General features: G+C 36.3%; 1 protein-coding gene across 1 annotated transcript in view; it reads left to right on the top strand.

Moving 5' to 3' along the window:
* The window catches only part of HCN1 (hyperpolarization activated cyclic nucleotide gated potassium channel 1), a 384,981-nt gene extending 363,702 nt beyond the window's left edge, over positions 1–21,279 (top strand). The window contains exons 7-8 of the mRNA XM_007108331.2: positions 17,172–17,336; positions 20,414–21,279. Coding sequence (XP_007108393.2) covers positions 17,172–17,336; positions 20,414–21,279 — 1,031 coding nt within the window. The remainder of the gene's footprint in view (positions 1–17,171; positions 17,337–20,413) is intronic.
* Positions 21,280–22,690: the final 1,411 nt, after the last annotated feature.

Below are 22,690 nucleotides of genomic sequence, written 5' to 3'. Positions count from 1 at the left end.
TCTTCATCCTAATTAAACAATGCTTAATGTTACTGGTCCATAATATCTAAATATATCATAACCACTTCATTAATTAAATTATTAATTATTTCCTCAACAAATATGTTTTGAACAGTTGCAAAGTGTCAGTTACTATTGTAGGTAATGACAATACAGTAATGAGGAAGAGAAGCAACAGCCTGCTTTCCTGCAGCTTACATTCTCATCAAAGGAGACAGACAATAAAAATGGGAAATAGTAAGTAAGATAATTCCAGATAGTTGTAAATGGAGAACAACAACAAAAAAACAGTTTCTGGGTAAGGGCTTTCCGTGGATAGATATTGCACCAACACTGCTAACACAGATTACCCACCCATCTACTCCATGGAATCAGTCATCACCATGGCAATAAGCAATTTTCTGGGGCTCTTGTTCCTGGTATTATATGATAGTGTTACATGATACATAGTGGACATATTTCATTCATTTTTCCCTACCAAAAAAAGTTTCTGCTTTAATGTCAGAGAAAATACTATAAAATTTAACCAGGCATCCCAACAGTAAAGAAACCCCTTCATTTGTGAGCTGTGTCCACAGAATAGAGCTTCCCTCTATTCTTTGTTTGCATACCTTAAAATGCTTTTGTATCCCCACACACTGTCAGAAAGCCCGAACTTAATCAAACTTTATCTGCAATAAACAGTTTGCACATTGGTTACTATTTATTGACACTAATATAAATTTTATTATCCTTTTTCTTATTTTTTTTTTCTGTATCTAAATGTCATGGACTCTTTAGCAGATTTCTTTTATCCTGCTTAATTAAACTAGTAAACCAACTGGAGTTACTGGAGACTTGAAGGGGAAAGGAAAATCGATGGAGCTTTCAAAAAAGCATTTTTAATGTGTTGAAATAGCTTTCTCTCATTAACAAAGTGATTAGCATTCCCTTTACAGTGTTCCAAGATTATACAAAAAGACGGCATAATGAAAGCAAATGTCCCAAATAGTTTATGAATACTTTGATATCTAAAACCTAAGTTTAAGCTTCTGTTGTAGAGATGATGTAAAAGTACAGAGACACAAAGCAACGGTGTTTTGCCATCTTAGATTTTTAGAGCAGGGTTTATGGAGATGTGAGACCAAAATTATGTCCTCATCAGCACTACTGTCAATCCAGTAGTAATGGTGCTTCTAGTGTGATTGGTTTGCTACTGGCATCTGGTAGACAGAGACCAGAGATTCAGGGAAACATTTCACAACACAGAGGACAACTCCTGACGTCGAATAACTATCCAGATCCAAATGCCAGTAGAGACAAAGGAACCCTGAGAAACCCTGAAACCCTGGTCTAAAGACTCTCATTCAGTTTGATTATAATATTAGAACACAGGTCCAATACTAAATACAAGTCCGATAACAAGAAGAACTAGGTTTCTTGCATTTGTTTTTTCTCCTGAGATCATTTCAGCTCTTCCTTCATTCTCACATGACCTCTGAATTTTCAACTGTCATCCATCCTTCTGTTTATGGATTTCTGCTAATGATCATAATGATGATGCAAAAAAATAGTAAATAAGGATATACCTTGATAAGTCAACATTCCAGGCATAAGGTATTTTAGTTATATTTTACTAATGTTCAACAGCAACAAAATCCCTTTTTGTTTTCAATTGATATTCTTTTAAAATAGGTTAATATCCTTTTTTCGAAACACATGAATATACTTTTCTTGTGCTGGTACGGTATTATAATGGATTGCATATCTTTCATCTTACAAAACTTATTTTTATTTTAAGTGTATAGGTTCTAGGGGACATTTCTGTTCAGGCTCCTCTAGGAAGGGGAGAGAGTTGTGACATGATATGGAAATTGCCTCCATACAAAATTTCTTCTTGTTTAGAAATTTGAACACTGATTGAATGCTTGATAATATTCAGAAATTATTGTTAACTTTTATGGTGATTTTTATTGAAGGATTATATGTTAGTAATGCATATGGAAATTTTGCAGTTGAATTAATGTATTTGCAATTTACTTCAAAATAATAAAGGAGATGGGAAATATGTGAGGTATCAGTGAAACAAGTTTAGCTATGAGTCAGTAATTGTTTAAGCTGGGTGATGAACATATGGGGATTTATTTTACTGTTATTATTTACACTACTTACATGTTTATTAGACTATGATATTATACTATCCTACTAGTATTTAGTAGTATACTATTATACTATTCTTCTTTTATATGTATTTAAAATATTCCAAAATAAAAACCTTAAAAATCAAAATATTAAGAAAAAATTAGCCCTTTTTGTATCTTTCATCTTTTTATATGTGTTCCCTCCCCCCCATACTTCTCCACAAACCTGAGGAGAAAATACTGGTTGACTGAGTATCTGGTTAAGTGAAGCTTTTATTGGATATGGTTTGAAAAGGATGGAATCACATCTCAGTTAGGCTTCTAAAGCTTTTCTCCACGATGAGAGCCAGACCATCTCTGGTGGAAGAGTGTCCTGGTGTCCATTTATCATACTGACGAGGTAGGTCAGGGGGGAATTTTTTAAAACGTAGTTCAGATAAACTGTTGGGGCATTTGACCCAATTCTTCAGTTCACTTTGCTTAAAATAACAAGCTAAAACATGGTTCATGCATCTTTAGCCCACTGATTTCTACTCCTTCCAGATTTTGTTATTGGACTAAGTTAAGATATAGTAAAGGTCATCCATGTGGAAGGGAAAACAATCTATTTAACCTAGGAGTTGACAAACCTTTTCTGAAAAGAGCCAAATTGTAAATATTTAAGGCTTTGTGGGCCTTAAATATTGTGTTCTCTGTCACGTATTTGTCTTTTTATTTATTTACTGTTCTACAAACCTTTAAGTTTGTAACTCAGTAGCAAAGAAACATGATGGTTGGATTTGCCTGAAGGGCTCCTGATATAACCTCTCATTTTAAAACTGACCTTTCTTCCAAATTTAACTCATTCTGAATAAGATAATATAGGTAAAAGCATTCAATAAAACATACTTTACTTACTATTATTATCCCTTTAATTCATTCTACCCCTATCAACTAATACATGCTGCTAACTAAACCAGCTAATTACTGACATAGATTATTTCAGTACACACTTGAACCTACACACAAACTTTTAAATTCAAAACTTCAGTGTCATTTTTATGATTGTAATTATTACCTTAAATTTGCTCATTTGTTGTCACATAGAGTAATGTTTCTTGGGGTGAGAAGAGATAAACAGATATTTGCTTTTGTTAGGATTAATTTTTGAATGTGCCTGGGTTGTTTTTTTGGTTTGTTTTTCGGTTTTTTTTGGAGGGCAGATGTTAGTAGGATTGCTTTTTTGCCTAATAAATTTTTGCTAGTATCTTGCACAAAAAGAGATTTCCAGCTGACCTCTCTTCTGATACTTTGGATTACTCAGAAGTAGAAAATGAAAACTCCATCGGTAGGATATTAGTTTTCAACTCACTTCAAGGCCTTTCTATGGATGAAGAACTCACTGCAGTCTCTCAAGAGCGGGAAAGAAAAGAAAAGGTAGAGGCTTTCAATAAAATGGACGGCTGAGAACATGTAGAAAGAGGTCGTGGATGGTGAGGTGCTTTTGAGCTGAAAGGCACAGAGTCAAGCTCAGATCAGCTGAGGTGACAGAGTCTATTGTAAGGGAGCACATGAAGAAAGGAAGCACAGCACACCACCTCAGGACAGTCAGAGGCCAACTTTGTGACAAGCAAGAATGCCCCTTTGGAAACACAGTGATTCCTGAGGTCCAAGAACCACTTTAGGGATACACCAGTCCCGTAACTTATGCACTCTCTGGCTTTTCTGGCTGTTCATACCTTACTTTCAGTCTCCCCATGAGAAGGTATAATTAGGCCTATTAGTCACAATCCAATATAAAGCATCCCCATCGAGAAGAGTTCTCCAACCAGGCCATCCCAGGGGCTGCTGACCAGGTTACAGATGACTGTTTCTGAGATAGGCATCAATCTTGGAATCAGTTATCACAGAAATTCAGAGTCATATGATAAAAGCTTACAGACTTGTACACACAAATAAATACTGCTTCTAACCAATTTGATAGACACGAGCTACTGGCTTAATGTCAGGTAGATTTCTGCGGAATGAAATTTTCTTTAGATGCCAAAGTTTTGCGTGACTTTCTCTGGATGCCAAAGGTTTGCTTGATTTTTTCCCAAAACAACCTTTCATCTTATCTTCACTCACAGCAGTTACCCACTAGTGGTTTTCCTTTACATCTAGGTTCAAACTTGTGGATGCCTCATCACCTTTCAAGCTCTTTTGAAGCTTCATTTCACAGGAATTCTTGGAAGAGATCATTTCTGGGTGCTATAGCTTTATTTCAGGCAATTCCCATCACCTCATATCCCAAATTATTATCAAAACTTCTTTACAACTCTTTATTTTAACTGGTAAGAACCTCCCTCTTAGTTCATTTTACAAGCCAATTATAAATTAATATTCTTGTGTCATAAAACAAAAGATTTGAAAGAGAATAAATTTGCCTTCAAGAGAAAAAGAGGTTGAGTGTCTTTCCCATATTTGGCATGATATCTAGAGAGTTAGAACTCCCCTCTCTATTTCATATAATCTCCTTTCCTAAGACAATATTTTATAAACAAATTTCTTCCTTAAGAGCACTGCAATACCATCGTGGATTGAGACCCAACTTCTTATCTTTAGAGGAATATTCTCTATGCCTAATCAAAATCCTACGATCTTGTGAAGCTGCTGTTTTTGCAATTCCATGAAAAACTCCTTATAAACTGTTCTCTTAACCTGTGCTCATGATTATTTCATTCTAGTGTCCTTTGTTTCCCCACCCCCCTTCCTTTTTTTCCTGTCCTCTCCATCCTCATGGTCTAAGCAGTGCAATTTCTGCACTTCTTTCAGAGCCTAAGGCCTTTAATGCCACCAAAGTTTTACAGAACTGGATTTTTAGATTTTATAAACTCTAAAGTCACTAGCAAACGATTTAGCTTTGGAATTATTCTCAAGCTTTTGTTATATATTGTACTTGAGTTTCTAATTAATTATAAAAGCTTTGAGTCAGGATCAGTATCTTTCATTTCTTTTATATTTCCCATAGTTTCCTCCAACATGCTGGTACAAGGAAATCATTCATTGCCTTGAATTTATGCTATCCCTTAAATTCCATTTCTTTTTGCCACCTTTTCCCAACTTATCTTAAACTAAGAACTCTATTTTAGATGCAAATTTGACAGCTACAAGAATTCATTTCCAAAAAAAGTCCATCATTGGCATTACCTAAGAACTTGTTAAAAATGCAGTCTCAGGACCCTCTCCAGACTTACTAAATCCTAATCTGCTTTTCAGCAAGACACTAATGTGCATAAAGTGATCTTATGCATATTAAAATGTGGGAAACACTGCACTAAAGAATCCGGTCTGAATCAGTTGATCATTGACTTTTACATTCAATAAGCCAAGAAAATGTGTATTTAAATCTCTATTTTATCATCCACATGTGTATGTGTGTTGTGTGCAAAAGAGAATAAAGAGAGAGAGAACTGGGGGAAATTTTGGAGACAAACAACATTTTTGCTGTAGTAGACTCACCTCATAATTATCTAGTGAATATAGTTTCAATTTAGACTATTATTCCTGCTATACTTTTTTTAAATTTTATGTTAAACCACATAGGAAAACAGAGCTGTCAAGATATTACTTCAGAAAACACACTTGAGGTATCTAAGAGCTGAAATCATTTGATGAATTTTTAAAAAGCTGGCTGCTTTTTAAAGGCATTTATAATTCAAGGTGTTTGATTAACTTTTAAAGAGTGCTGGTAGATTTAAAATCAGAAGGAAAGATTTGGAGTGGTCTGGTAGATTTTTAAAGATGGATAGAAGCAGGAAAATTAGTCTTACTCTTCTTAGCTTTGATATTTTTATGTGATTTTTGTTCCAATCACATAACACATACCCTTTAATCTTCTGTATATCATGTGGGCTAACATGGGGCTAGCAGTGATTGTTTCTTATCTACCCCATAGATATTCTGAAAATCACTGTGATAGTCCATAAAGTATTGTAATTTGCCAATGACAAGTAGTATAAATGTATAGTAGATATCAGTCTATAAATAGTATTGTGTGAAGCTGATTTTATGCAGACATTAGGTAGTTGAAGGAGTCACAAAGGAATTTAAAGACACAGACATCCTAAGGAAGGGGAAGGAGAGAGAGGTTAAGGAGTGAAAAGTATAAACCTTAATGGAAACCTCCACATATCCAACAGAATGGAACAGTCATGTCCTAAAAGTGTTTGTAATCAATAGGAACCAGATAAAAGATAAACGCGACGTAGCATCTGATGAATAGGACCAATGCTCCTCAAAAAGATCTGGCTATTTGGGGTGTTGTGTTCAAATGTGAGCACCTTGTTTTATGAAGAATGTTTCCAATCCGGTGTAAGTCTTTCTGCTTTTAATCAGTTGATTGACACATTCATTCCTTGTTCCGTGAACCAAGTGATATTGTGTGACTAAATCTATGGTAAGAGCTAGACACTGCAAATGTGAGTGTTGTACTTTTCATTGAATACCTTATAGTTTAGCATCGAGAAATATCATATAGACAAATAAGTGTAATAATGTGCTATAGAGGCTAAGATGCAAGATGATCAAAGTAGAGTAGAGGCACAAAGATGAATTCTTCCTGGGGTAACTAAGAAAAGGTGCCCATCAGTGTGAAGCCATCTTACTTGAGACAAGTCTAAAGAATTGGGATGGTTAGTTTATGAACAAATTGTTTATGAGAGGGTGGAGGGTGTGGGAGATGGTTGTTATATTTCACAAATTTGGAAGGTTACTTGATCTATGAAGCATTACTTTTTCCTTGGTTCTAGCAGGTAGAGCCAAAATCACAGGAAAAAATACAGAGAAAGGAGTAGAAACATAAGGGAAAAAGGAACTCATGTTTTGAGAGTGTCCATACTGTACTAGGCTTGTACCGGGCACTTTATTGGCACTTCTTTAGGTAAATCTCATAACAATTTTGCCAGTGCATAAGTTGTCTGAGGTGTCACTACTAGAGTCAATACTCAGAGCCCCAGGTGACCACCCTAATCTTGTGTTTTAGGAGAAATAAATTGACCAAACATATGGGGAGAGCTAAGATTAGTTTGACGAGATAATAACTTTAAATGAATAAATAATCATAAATAACTGCATGAGCCGCAGCAGAGGACACTAATAATTGTGTAAGTACCACTGTTTCTCTGGGAATTGAATATGCAGTTAGATATTTAGAAGAAAAAGCAGAATTGGGTTTTCTGTTTATTAGAATAGCTGTCATGCTGTAAAATCTATCTATATATAATATACTAAATACAATATCTGTATTTGGAAATATGTTATATCTAATCTCTCTTTCAGAAAATTATTTTTAAAATGTGAAATGTTTCAAAATACATCAAATATCAATACTACAAAATTTACATCTATTTTATGTTTTATCCTACTCTCAATTTCTTTAGACCCTTATTTAGATCCATTTTCTTCTACCAGCCAAGCTTGATATACAAATTGCTTTAAGCCAAATGTTACCTAACCATGCCATAAGAGGTGATATTTTACTAGTTCACTAATATAAATATTGAAAGGTTACAAATACAAATAGAAAACTAAAAAGTGATATTTCCTCTTGCACATTATTATGAGGCACCGGATTAGAAACACAAATAATTTCTAGGAAATTAGTATTTTAATGCACAGCAGAGAATTACTTTTAGTTCATCATATCGGGTACAAAAGGAGGAAGCAGCTCTTGCTTAGGTTACTATGAGCAGCTGAGCACAAATTTTCCCATAAATTCTGGAAACTCAGATTTAAACACTTTCATTACCTTACAAATTTCTGTCATAAGTTCATGATTAACTCTGTGTTACTGCAATATCAAGCTCTATTTTAGAGGTCAGAGAAATATTTCTGAGTTGCAAAATTCTTGGGGCCATTTGCCCTACCTTATAAAATGACTGTTTATATAGGTGATGGTAATGTCAGGTGGACTGAAATGTTTATAATCAGGGTTAACTAACGTCAGCAAAAATAGCATTGGGTGGTTGATATATCTCATACCCTAAGGATTATTAAAAGTATATATATATAGTGTGGTAAGCCAAATTTAATCTCCCGGGACACATTTCTTATGATGCTGAAAAACGGAAACAGAGATTTATAATACTCCTGTGATGGGATGCATTACTCTCGGTTTCCCTCTTGGGTAAGTGAAATAACTTAACCTGTAAAGAAAATAACTTATCTTGTAGAGAAAAACAGGAGAATAATGCAGACATAAAATTAATATGCCAAGTTCCCATTACTTGTGCACTTAATTATCATTTAGAAATTTGTATCCAGATGAAAGGATATATTTCCAAGTAAATTTGCATTTAGATTTTTAAAGCAGTGATTACACCACTAGGAAATTGCTAGTTGAGTTCTCAGAGAGTAGATAAACAAGGAAAAAGGGCAGAAGATTGAAACAAGTAACAGAGTCTAGAAAATAGGCCAGAAGACTCTGTTTTAAAAAGGTTATATCTGTAAGCTGCACTCAGCTTGTTCTTTGGGAGTTCAATTTTATTTCATTTTATATTTTATTTTATTTTCCTTGGGAAGTCAATCTGAGCACCCAAAAGCAAGTTAATTTTCTAGATAGTGAGTAATAACATATCCACCTTGAAGAAAACATTACCAAATCTTCTAGATACTTTCTTCCTTATATACATTGCACAAAAACCTCAAAGATATATCGTGCTGCTTAAAGAAGGTGCTTAAAGTGTTCGGCAAGCTCTGTTACAAAGAGAAGATACTCAGCAGGGGAGCCATTATTATGCCATCTTAAAACTGAAGATTAGAACTTAGTGTCAATCTGGGGTTTGTCCACTATCATTGATGTACTCATCAGCATTTTAAAACAATTTCTCTGGGCTAAGAACCCAAGGCAGCAGGCACCGAGAGGGATAAAATAATGTTACTGTATGGTTGTTGTCTTTAAGATGTCTTAAACTAGCTAGGGAGATAAGGTCAATAGTTAGGAAACAAGTAGAAAACACAATACAAGAAATTAAAAATAGTGATGAACTAATATCTACATAATGCCTAAGAAGCCCGAAGGATAGTATGAGATACAAATGACTAAATTGGTTTTTCTCTCTCTGTCTTTTACACACACACACACACACACACACACATGCACAGAGTAAATACACAAAAACTCAATCTGTGACACCTAACACAGGACTATCTTCACTCAATAAGTAGATCCCCAAAATAACTTATTATCAAGAGAAAATTAATTTACAAAGAAACACCTACTCTATTCATATGGAATCTGGAAATTCAGTTCATGAAATCTAAGATTCTTTTTATTTTTTTTTATTTTTTGCTGTACGCGGGCCTCTCACCGTTGTGGCCTCTCCCTTTGTGGAGCACAGGCTCCGGACGCGCAAGCTCAGCGGCCATGGCTCACGGGCCCAGCCGCTCCACGGCATGTGGGATCTGCCCGGACCGGGGCACGGACCCGTGTCCCCTGCATCGGCAGGCGGATTCTCAACCACTGCCCCAACAGGGAAGCCCTCTAAGATTCTTTTATGATCAGGTTTACTGTTTCTCATTGCTAAGTGTGTGGCATTGTTTATTTCTCTTCACGGTGGAAACAAAGAGTATGGAGGCATTAAAAGCAGAAAGGACTATTTAAATTGTTTTTCACACTGACCAGTGACTATTTCTAGAATATACCCTCATGAATATACCCTCATTTGATCTGTTTCTCACTAAGAAATTATTGAAGAGATGCTGAGAGATAAAGGCTGAAGAGTTTTATGTTGGGAATGAACACAGCTCACTAGGTAACTTCTGAAAGGACTTTGCTAGTGAAAATCTATATTTAGCCCTTAGTTTTTCCACGCGTGATTGAAACTCATTTTGTAGAACATGTTGCTCTTTGGTTCAATGATTCATTTCAGCAAACATTAAGCACCTACCAGATGCCATGGAAGCACTAAAGATATAAAAATCAGTGGAACTTTAGATATAAAATATGACCGAAGTCTGAAGTTATGGATTAAATGTTGATAAAACTCTAGAGATATAATTGAATTTTACGTTTTATAGATAAATAGATGAAGGTCCAGAGAATATAAGTATTTGTCCGTATCTTCACAACGAAGCTCGATCAGTCTGAGACTATAACACTGGACTCCTAATCCCAGGCCAATACTCTTTATACTACACCAAAAAGAAAAAAAAAAATCTCTAAAATAACCTAAGAAATTGGATGTTTGTTAAGGTAGCAGAATCAGCAGGTAACCATCACCAAAATAGCATTCTACTTCATTAGTTGGCAAGAAATCAACCAAATGGAAATATCAGTTTTCATTCAAAAAATCACAAAAGGTAAAGAATTACATAAGTACATTGTATTTTAAATAGAATTTAATGAAGAAGTAAGATTTGCTGGGCAATAACACCTCTGAAGTTTTCTCATAAAACATGTACTCATTTTTTTAATATAGGCCTAAAATATTATTTAAGCACCATCCTCTAGGAAGATTTCTTCTCATACCAAAGGCAGTATTTAACTGATTCATCGTTAATTATGGGGACCTATACCATGTAACACATGTCCATCTACTCCATTTAGCTACATATATTGTATATCCATTATACGAGGACTCCAGACAATAGAAACCAGAAAATCATTTGCAAAGAATAATTTAGAGAAAACATGAATATATTTATATCTATGCTGAAATAAATCTATTTTTACTATATCTCCAAAATGACTATAAGTATTGAGAGTAGCTATATTTTTTCTAATTTTTAAACGTATTTTTTAAAGTACGAAAGTAATATATAAATACAGGCTCGTTGTAAAAATTATTCGAATAATTTTTAAGCATACAGAAAAGTAAATACAAACCCATTTCTTTCCATAAGATGATCCTCAATACGTGTCTTTATCTCTTCCCTTTCCAGAGACCAAATTAAAAGTAGTAAAGGAATATTGTGAAGTTTTGCTTTCACAATAAAAAGAAAGAAATGTGGGAAGGAAGTCTTTCCCTCTCTATGGACACTGTATGAGGATGTAAATTCTTGTAGTGGCTGCTTTGAACTTGTGATCAGGAGAGATTGGCCAAGAAAATAAAGTCATGCCAGCACAGTGCCTCAGCATCACTGAGATACTAAATCCACACTAGCCCTGCCTCCCAGATTTTTATAATTAAGTTATTTTATTGGTAAGCCAGTATTATTCAGGTATTCTGTAACATGCAGTTACAAAAACTTTTGGAAGTGACGGATATGCTGATGGTTTCAGAGTTACATGGAGATGTCCAAACTCATCAAACTGTATACATTAAATATGTGCAGATTTTTGGTATATCAGTTATACCTCAATAAAGCTGTTTTTTTTGTTTGTTTGTTTCTTAGCTTAGTTTTTTTTTAAAGAGCAAGAGGGACATAAATAGTATTTCAGGACAAGAGAAATGGTGTTATGGACTGGATGTCCTTGTCTCTCCCAAATTCAATAAGTTGAATCCCTAATCCCCACCATGGTAGTGTTTGGAAGTGGAGCCTTAGGTAGTTGAATTAGATGAGGTGGTTGGGGGTGGGAACTTCCTGATGGGATTAGTGACAGTGTTCATAAAGGAAGAGATGGGGGCTCTCTCTGCCATGTGAGGACACAGTGAGAATTTGGCCATCTGCAAACCAGGAAGAGAGCTCTCACCAGAACCCAACCATACTGTCACCCTGATTTTGGACCTCCAGGCTCCAGAAATGTGAGAAAATAAATTTCTGTTGTTTAAGACAATTTTTTTTAAAAATTATGCTGGTGGTTACTGATGAAACTTGAAGGAAAAGTAGAGGGAACTTGGAATATAATGCTGAGGGCTATGACCAAAAAGAGAGCAAAGCTCCTGGCAAAACTCCAGAAAAGCTGCTAGCTAAGAGAAAGTGTGATGACAGAGGGCCAACTGAAAAGTGAGGGGAAACAGTGACTTAGGGAAGGTCTCTGTGTGGTACAGTAGACTCTCTGTCCCTCCCTCGACATTGCAGAACAGCCTGTAACCAAGCATTTATTTTCCTGAGGAGAGATAAAAGCAAGTGGTTCTTCTCTAAAGTAATGGAACGAGGCAGAGAACTAGAACAATTAAGAGAGATGTTGGTAACCTTGGAGTACAGCCCTCCTCATTCTGGCATTTAAGGAAATATGAGGATAAACTTCCCACCTATTCACCCTAAAGAGAAACTCCAGATCAATAAATGCTGCCACATCACTAGAGTTTTCATCCTCGATAGAAATGGGACATCAACAGGTAACTTGAAGAAAACATTCAATATACAAGGGAAAGATCTAGACACAGAGACAGAAACAATGATTCCAGAGTAAAGAGAAAGAATTCAGAAAACAGAACAGAAACTAAAATATAAAATATAATAAAGATAAAATATAGAGACAAAACTTCTTTTTGTTTCCATTTTACAGTGTTATTGCAACATGTATATATAATTCAAAGTATACAATTCATTCTTTTTAGAAATTTCCCAAATTATGAAACCAACACTATGAAAACCAAACCAAACAGGTTTATGTTTTCATCACCCCGGTAAGATTCCTCCTCCCCACTTATTGTTAATCTCCTTTTCCACCCACTTCCCCAAGCAACCACTAATATGTTATCTGTCACTATAGATTTCCCTTTTCTGGATTATTTATATCAGTGGAAGCATGTACTATATGGACTGTCATGTGTTGCTTCTTTCACTATGTTTGTGAAACATTCTGAGGTTCATCCATATACAATATATCCATATTGTAGCATATATTCATTATTCAAAACCAGATCTCTTTAACAACTACCAGAAGATAGAGGATATTACATTCACAACAAAAGAGAACGATATAATGGGAAAGCAACAAATATAGGAAAATGGAAAGCATTTGTAAATTAAAAATATAAGTGCCAAATTAAAAATACATTAAAAACAATGAAAGGTAAAGTTGAGGAAATCACCTACAATAGTAATCACTATTTTTAGGTTTGTTTATATTCCTTCATATCTTGGGTTTTTTTTCTCTTCTGTGCACTTAGATATTAATTTTTAAGTAACTTTAAAAAAATGTTATATATCCACAAATAAAAATAATTTAGATAAAGCAAAGTTGAAAAAAAATGTAAACAGTATATCTACATAAAGGAATATTTTTCAACGAGAGCAGTGCATATTGGTAGATTTTATTGTCATTTTTTTCATACTATATGTGGTCATTTTTATCATGCTATAATTAAAACCTTTTATCCTGCTTTTCTCTGTTAAACTTTCATGACCATTCTACTATTAATATTAATACATAGACTTTAAAAGCTTTACTTTTAATAATTGCCACATAGTTGATTATGAATCTTGACTTATTATTCATTTAAGGCATTCCCATATTTTCAGATGCATACATAAATGCATAATGTATATCACCATGTAAATAACCTTGTTCTGATTACAGACTATTTCCTTAGGCTAGATTGTCAAGTGAAATTTCTGGGTAAAGTGTATGGATACATTTTAAGATCTTTGTTATGTATCATTGGATTATTTTCCAAGAGGCTTATAACCATTCTATATGACAACTTGTACAGATTTGAAAGCAGCACTTAGCAATAAAAACATTTCTCATCAGTATGTTTGACATAATTTAGCAATCATAAGTTATATAATATGGCATTAGTACTGTAGTGACACAGGAGTTTAATTTTGGGGTAGTGTTGAAAATACTTTTATTACATTTTTTTCTAATTAGAGTAGCTGACAAATTCCATCATATGATAATATGCTTTATGCTTAAACACTGACCAATAGAGATTTATCTTCCTACACACACCAAAGGTGCACACACACAAATACACAAACATGCACAGTCCACAATATTATTTTTTCATTTTTAATCACATTTATTGTTTTCTTTCTAATTTTACAAGTAATGAATGTTCATTGCAGACAACTAGAATTACATAAAAGCATGAAGTAAAAAAGAACAATCACCCATAATCCCCATCCCCCAGAAATAACTACCATTAGCATTCTGATGCATTTCCTCCCAGTGTCTACATTTTTTTTTTTTTAATAATTGAAGTACAATTAACCTACAACACTGTTAGTTCTAGGTGCACAACTCTTTTAACCTTTCTGCTAGATTTATGTTTGGTTGGGCTACTACCTTTAATGTATATTTGCCTTTACCAATGAGATTTTTTCTTTTATAACTTTCATATTTCTATTTCTGTCCTTTTCTTTTTTGCTTAGAGAAGTCCCTTTAACATTTCTTGTAAAACTGGTTGTGGTACTGAACTCTTTCAGCTTTTTCTTGTTTGTAAAAATCTCTATCTCACTTTCCAATCTGAATGATAGCTTTGCTGGGTAGAGTATTCTTGGTTGTAGGTTTCTTCCTTTCATCACTTTAAACATATTATGCCACTCCCTTCTGGCCTGCGAAGTTTTTCGTGAAAACTCAGCTGATGATCTTATGCAAAGTTCCCTTGTGTGTAACTAGTTGCTTTTACTTGGCTGCTTTTAATATTCTCTCTTTATCGTTAATTTTTGCCATTTTAATTATAATGTGTCTTGGTGTGGTCCTCCTTGTGTTGATCCTCCTTGGGATTCTCTGTGCCAACATACAGAGAATATACCAATGTGCCCCCTTTTCCTCTCTCTTCTCCTTCTGGGACTCCAGTAATGCAAGTGTTAGTATGCTTAATGTTGTCCCAGAGGTCCCTTAAACTATCCTAATTTTTTTAAAAAATCCTTTTTCCTTTTTTCTGTTCAGATGGGTGATTTTTACTACTCTGTCTTCCAATTTACTGATCCAGTCCTCTGTATCATCTAATGTACCTTTGATTCCTTCTGGTTCAGAGGCTGCTGGCTGCTGGTGGGTGGGGTTGGGTCCCAGCATGGCGGGCTGCATGGCACAGAGAGTCCCAGGGCTGGCGCTGGCCCACTGGTGGATGGGGCTGGGTTCCAGTGTTAATAGGGTAGAGGGAGGATTCCAAAATGGTGCCTGCCAGCATCAGTGCCCTTGGGGTATAATGAGCTCCCAAAAATGGATGCCACCAGCATCTGTGTCCTCAGGGTGTGTCCCAGTTGCCTCCTGCCAATCTAGGGGGCTCTAAAAGATCAGCAAGTAGGTCTGACCCAGGCTCCTTCAAATTACTGTTTCTACGCAGGGTATTGGAGGGTGTAAGATTTTGTGTGCACCCTTCAAGAGCAGAGTCTCTACTTCCTACAACCCTCCAGCTCTCAAGAATGCAAGCCTCACTGGCCTTAAAGCCAGACTTTCTGGGGGTCATCTTCCTGATGCAGGACCCGCAGGCTGAGGAGCCCAATTTGGGGCTCAGACCCCCCTCTCCCTAAGGGGAATCTCTGCAATAGTGATTATCCTCCCATTTGTGGGTCTCCTACCCAGGGTTACGGGTCTTGACTATACAGTGTGTCTGCCTCTTCTACCCTTCTCGTTGTGGTTCCTTCTTTATATCTTTAGTTGTAGAAAATCTCTTCTGCTAGTCTCCAGGTCATTCTCATACATACATTGCTCATTATGAATTTGTAATTTTGGTGTGCCCATGGGAGGAGGTGAGCTCAGGGTCTTCCTACTCTGCCATGTTGGCCCCACCACAATATTGCTTATTAAATTTGAAATGTTTACAAGCATGAACAGTAACAACATAATTGGTGGCTTAGGTGGCATTTACTAAACCTCTCAATTGCCAGATTGGTTCAAATGCACTTCTTTAGTACTCCCAGAATGCCTGCCTTCTATATTATTGCTCTCACCAGCTTGCATTTTAAATGAAATCTTAATTCAAATGAACTTTTTCTTTTTACTATCAGCATATAAGTAATACAGAAGTAGATATGATGTTTGATTCATGTTTCCAGCCCTAACGTCAAGGACATAATGCCTACCACATAATTTACTCACTATGTTTATCAACATGAACTGAAATTCTTTTTTTTTTTTTTTTTTTTTTTTTTTTTGCGGTACGCGGGCCTCTCACTGCTATGGCCTCTCCCGTTGCGGAGCACAGGCTCCGGACGCGCAGGCTCAGCGGCCATGGCTCACGGGCCCAGCCGCTCCGCGGCATGTGGGATCTTCCCGGACCGGGGCACGAACCCACGTCCCCTGCATCGGCAGGCGGGCTCTCAACCACTGCGCCACCAGGGAAGCCCTGAAATTCTTTAAATAAGTTCAGAGGAGTGTGAATTTAGGCCCCTTTCAATAATTATTTTGCTTATTTCCTTTTGTTAGAAGACAGTGCATTTCAGAAACACTTCTCCCATTCCTTTTTTCAAAAAGGTTATTTTGAAGCAAAGTTTTTCAATTATTTAAATTTTTTAAAGAAGCAAAGTCTATAGGATTTTAATACATAAATTTTGGGAAATGAAATAGAAAATCTTCACTTTTATCATTTATTTATCTAGCTAATAAGAAAATCCACATTTGCAAATATTTGCTTACCATATATTGGGAATCAAAATTTCAACAAAATATTTTCCTTAGAAATTACTTAAATGAAAAGCCCCTCTGTGCATTTGGAATATAATTTTTTTACTGATCTTACTGGGAATATATGAACTACATAAAGCATTCCTATAATGCATACATCTGAACCTGTGATTCAATTTTGCTTAATCATAAGACTTTCTAAGCCAATGATTTTGGGCTCACTTTGGTTTCTGTCTATATAATACCATCTGCTTTCTGCCTTCCAGAATTCATAAGAACTTCTATCTGAGAATAGTCTCTTCCTGTTTTCAACTCCATTTTGGATTTATTATTCTTTTTTCTGCATATTTTTGTTTCAGGTGAATTGGAATGGGAGCTGGAAGAAGATAATTTTGTCACAGCCTTACCTTTGAACCAAAAGCCTCAATTGTTTAAAAAAAATAATATTTTAAGATTGAGTATTAGCAATTGGGCACTTTTAATTATCAGAAGGGATTTCCTGATAAAATAGAAAATGTTACTAATCATTGGTTTCTCACACCATGAGACTTTTTTCTTTTACTTGTGGTAGGTCTTAATGGCCTTTTAAAGAAAATTGCCAAACAAATCTTTCTTCTTTGTTTTTATAGAGATTTGCCTGTTGACCAAGGGACGGCGCACTGCCAGTGTTCGAGCTGATACATATTGTCGTCTTTATTCGCTTTCTGTGGACAATTTCAATGAGGTCCTGGAGGAATATCCAATGATGAGAAGAGCCTTTGAGACAGTAGCCATTGACCGACTAGATCGGATAGGTACTCTGTTCAGTTTTCTTCTTTGTGCACAATTCAGTTTTAATCTAGTGGGCTGATACATATTTGCAATCGTAAGTCCCAAATGCTAGTATATAGATTGCTTATTAATTAACATAGAAATATAGAAATAGCAATTAGCTCTAGCCATATTTCTAGAAAGATCTGAGGCTCTATCTAACTTTCTCTTCTAAGTATGCTAGGTTTGTTTATTCATCTCTATTTTTACTAGCTACGAAATCTGATTTCACCAGTGATACTAAAACAATTTGAATCTTAAGGTAAAAAACAATGATTAAAAATTCTACACAGCATTAAAATAGAACTAAAAATGCAATAGTATGAGTCTACATTACAAACTAAATTTTATCACAAGGTTTTTTTTTCATTTTTAAGGATCAACTTTACATTTATTCTTATATTAAGAAGTGAAAACTTGTGTATTTTCATTGTCTCAGTAGAAACGTCTTGAAATGTTTGTAATACAGACTCAAGCAGAAAAAGCCTTAATAGAAGTGCCCACATAGATGCTTTACTTTGCAAACATCAACTTATCTTAAAATCTTCTCTGCTCTCAAATAAAAATACGTAAGTTAGACCTTACTAGTGACACTAGTTTAAAGATTTGAATAATTGCCATAGTAAAGTTAGATCAGATTGGCTTGCTGTTAACTTCCCAAGATATGCTAGAACATTTTGATGTCAGAAGGTGATATGCATTCATCTTCCACACCCAGATCCTCCTCCTGCACCCAACCCTCCTCTGTTCCCTTTCCCTGCTTAACTCTACTCGCCTTCATATCTCAGTTTAGACATCACTTCCCTGTAGAAACTTTCTTTGACCTTCCACCCCCCTTAATAGTCTGAGTACCCTGGAGATATTCTCCCGTACTACTGGGAAGTTCCTCCATCACAGCACTGCTTTTATTATTTAAATTGCTCTGGAGATGCTAAGCTTTATGAATGTAGAGATCACATCTAATTCACTATGACATTCACAGTACCTAGTACACAATGAATATTGTTGAGGAGAGTTAGGGAGGGATGAAGGAATCAATGAACTCAAAGGAGATTTGGGTTTGGGATCACTGGAAAGTAAACAAAGAGATACTTCAACAGCTTCATTTTTATTAAAGGTAAGGACTTTTGATTGACGTATGGTTGTGTCAACTTTTCTTCTGCACTTTACATCTTTCTTTTCTTCTATATTGGTAGGACAACAGACTGCATAAGGATCTGAAATTAGGTTAGGAGAAGTAAATGTAGTATTTGGACATTACCATTAGACACAGCACACATATTAAAAATCTTATTGATAACTTAGAGATGTAACAGGACAGAGTGTCCAGAAGACAGTGCCCATAAAAGAAGCGAGTATACCTAAAAGCATCTTCACTTAATTTGAAAATAACTTCCCTCTTTGTGGTATGTGAGTGTGCATGGTAGAGCCAGAGACTAATTTCTGAGCATATGAGTTTTTTTCCTAAGCCAGCCAAACATATTTTGCAAAAGCATCAAAATCAGGCTATTTCAATAGAGAATTTCTGTTAATCTGATAGAGCATCACTTTCATCTAACTTATTACAGTTAATTTTTTATAAGAAAGTTTGCATGAAACGGTTTGCAATCAATAATATAGGCAATAAATTTGCTAGTGAGCACCAGAGTTAATTAAGGGTATATGCAAAGTAAGCATTTATGTTTTCTACTAACGTAGAAGTCTTTGTTCTTTGGGAAATTAGGACAATTCTGTAAGGAGAGAGATAACTATTCATTTTGGCAGTAATTTAAAATGATTGCCTTTCCCAGCAGCCAAGTAAATTATATCATACATTTCCACTTGAAAATATTCCTTGTTAGTTTTGACGTGATACTTTATTTAGTGATATGGCAAATTGATTTACTTTTCAGTTACCATATTTACCTAGGTGATGATGCCATTAAAAAGTCACTGATATTCCCCTCTTACATCAACCTACAATTGGTGCTAATTGTTATTTTGCCAGAGAACATCTCCTTATTGCAAACGACTCCAAAGACAATAGCGAGAAGGAGAGGTAATACTTACTGAGGTTCTAGAATGAGCTGAGAGCTTGCCATACATTATGTCCCTGTATCTTCACAACAACCTCTCAGAAGAGGAAAGATTATGAAATAGTTATCAAACTGGCTGCAAACAAAAATCCCCTGGAGAAAGTTTATTTTAAAGTACCAAAATCTGGACCCATGTCTGTTTATTCTGATTTAATTGTTAGGGTGCAGATGGAAATACGTAACTCTTAAAGCTCGAGAGATGACAAAAATATGCAGGTAGAGTAGAGAATCACTGGTGTAGGGCACTGGTCAAAAGCAAAGGCCTTTGCTTCTCAAACTTGCATGTGACAATTACCAGGGGATCATAGTAAAAGGCAGCATCTGGTGCAGCAAGTGGATGAGGCCCAGGAGACTTCATTTCCAGCAGACACTCAACGTGATATAGATGTGGCTGCTTCATAGTCCGTAGTAAATCTGTGATCAGATCTACTGGTTTCCTGTCCCAGCTCTGTCACTTATTAACTATGTTTTCTTGGGCATTACTCTTAACCTTCTTATGTTCCAGTCTCCTTTTGGGTGAAGTGGGATTATGAGCACGCTTACCGCAAAGACTTGTGGATTAAATAAAATAAATCTGCCTAAAGCCTTGGGTAGGGTGCCTGTCACATAGTATGTATTCCATTGTCCTTTCTTGAAAAAGAAGCTTTAAACGGAAGTCTTGACTTCAGGCCCATCCTGATCCAAATGCCCTTTCTTCTCCCAAGGTAACCCTCATGCAAATGTCTCCATTTCTTCTGTAAGATGGCTTTTGCCATATTACAGACTTTTCAACTTGACTCGTGCAGAAGGTAAGATTTCCCAGAAAGATACAGGAAGCGTGAGAGACAGGAGCCCTGTGTCTATTTGGTGTCTAAAGGTGAGTGCTTGGCTTTTAAGCCTCTTCTATGAAACACTGCCATCATTCTGTTTGCAGGAGCCACTCGCGCTTGGAGTTGTCATCTGTCACTTATAGACTTTCTAAGTGCCTATCTTCCTTTCGCTGACAGGAAAGAAAAATTCAATTCTTCTGCAAAAGTTCCAGAAGGATCTGAACACTGGAGTTTTCAACAATCAGGAGAACGAGATCCTGAAGCAGATTGTGAAACACGACAGGGAGATGGTGCAGGCAATCGCTCCCATCAGTTACCCTCAAATGACAGCCCTGAATTCCACGTCTTCAACTACCACCCCGACCTCTCGCGGGAGGACACAGTCTCCGCCGGTGTACACAGCCACCAGTCTGTCTCATGGCAACCTGCACTCCCCCAGCCCCAGCACACAGACCCCCCAGCCATCAGCCATCCTCTCGCCCTGCTCCTACACCACTGTGGTCTGCAGCCCTCCCGTTCAGAGCCCGCTAGCCACTCGAACTTTCCACTACGCCTCCCCCACTGCTTCCCAGCTGTCACTCATTCAGCAGCAGGCACAGCAGCCACCGCAGACCAAACAGCAGCCCCAGGCTCCACAGACACCCAGCAGCTCCGCACCGAAAAACGAAGTGCACAAGAGCACGCAGGCGCTTCACAACACCAGCCTGACCCGAGAAGTCAGGCCCCTCTCGGCCTCGCAGCCCTCGCTGCCCCATGAGGTTTCCACCCTGATTTCCAGACCGCATCCCACTGTGGGCGAGTCCCTGGCGTCCATCCCTCCACCCGTGACCACGGTGCACGGCTCGGGCCTGCAGGCAGGGAGCAGGGGCACTGTCCCCCAGCGGGTCACCCTGTTCCGACAGATGTCATCGGGAGCCATCCCCCCCAGCCGAGGAGTCCCACCGGCACCCCCTCCACCAGCAGCTGCTCATCCGAGGGAGTCTTCCTCAGTCTTACATACAGACCCAGAGACAGAAAAGCCACGATTTGCTTCAAATTTATGATCCCTGCTGATTGTCAAAGCAGAAAGAAAGACTCTAATAAACTGAGAATATTCTCAGATCTTATTTTATTTTATCTCCTGATAGATCCCTATAGCCTACTATGAAGAGATATTTTAGACAGCTCTGGCCTACATGCAAAATGTAAAATATATATATATATATATATATATACACATATGCTATAATATCTATATCGAAAAATCTCAAGAAAAGTTCAAAAGACTTGTTTAGCATTCAGTGTTTTATGTCTTCCTTTCTTTAAAAAAATCTCAAGAAAAGTTCAAAAGACTTGTTTAGCATTCAGTGTTTTATGTCTTCCTTTCTTTAAATCATTAAAGGATTCAAAATGTTGTTGTAAGATTATTTATTTTTAACCTACTTTTACTTAATTCCTTTGATATATGTATTTCTCTATTTTATGAAGAGTTCTTGGATTCAATGGAAGCAAAACTGATTTTAAAAAGGCAACTCAAGTGAGCTACTAAACAGCACCAATCAAAACTTTTCTCATTAGCAGTGTCTCTGCATCTAAATTGTTAATCATTAGTTACGGAGGATTAAATAGCAAGTCCCATTTTCTAGATCTAAATTGTATTTTGGTGCTTTGAATTTTGAATTAGGTTAAAGAACACACCATATGCTTGGCCATGGTAGGAAACTAGCATTGCCGCTGTTATGACTGTCTCTAACCACAAACATGTCCATTGATCTTTCTGAAAGCTGAGGGGATATTTCTCTTCATGTGTTATCGGACTTTTACCAAGACTCAATCAATGTTAGTTGTAAATAACTTTTTCAACCCAAACAAAGATAGCTATTCTGTGCTGTGTGAAGGTAAAAGTCATCGTTTAAGAATATAGTTTTATTGCTTCACTTCAAAACTTAGAGTTTTAAATTTTACAAAACCTAACTGTGACAGTTATTCAACTGTAATGCAATGGCTTGAAACCTACAATATTATTTTAACCTGCAATGTTTTATGCAAAATTGTATGCTCGATTCTACAAATTGCTTGTATTACACCAGAAATCATTACTTTTCTTCCTTCTTGCCATAATCAAGCATCTGAAAATAGTCCCTGCATGCTTTTTGGAAAAAAAAAAAAAAAAAACGTTCAAAGCAGTCATTGTAGGGAGAGGCTTACAGTATTTCTCATTTCTGGAAAAGTATAACCATTCATTAATTGCCTATCTTAAAATTCCTATAAGGCTGACTTGGATCTCTGACTTAAGTATAGAAGTGAGGTTTTCACTTTCATTTAATGTTATTATTATTATTATCATTTAAATAATGATTTGTAAACCACAGCTTGATTTGGAGTTGCCAGTGTGTCCTGTGTCTTCACTGTAATTGGTAGTTTACTGCGGTGTTAATTTAAAAAAATAAATACACTATAGCATCATATATGTTT

The sequence above is a fragment of the Physeter macrocephalus genome, chromosome 8, assembly GCF_002837175.3.
Source record: "Physeter macrocephalus isolate SW-GA chromosome 8, ASM283717v5, whole genome shotgun sequence".
Classification (NCBI taxonomy): domain Eukaryota; kingdom Metazoa; phylum Chordata; class Mammalia; order Artiodactyla; family Physeteridae; genus Physeter; species Physeter macrocephalus.
The sequence above is the reverse complement of the archived record's forward strand: the minus strand, read 5'-3'. Positions and strand labels throughout refer to the sequence as shown.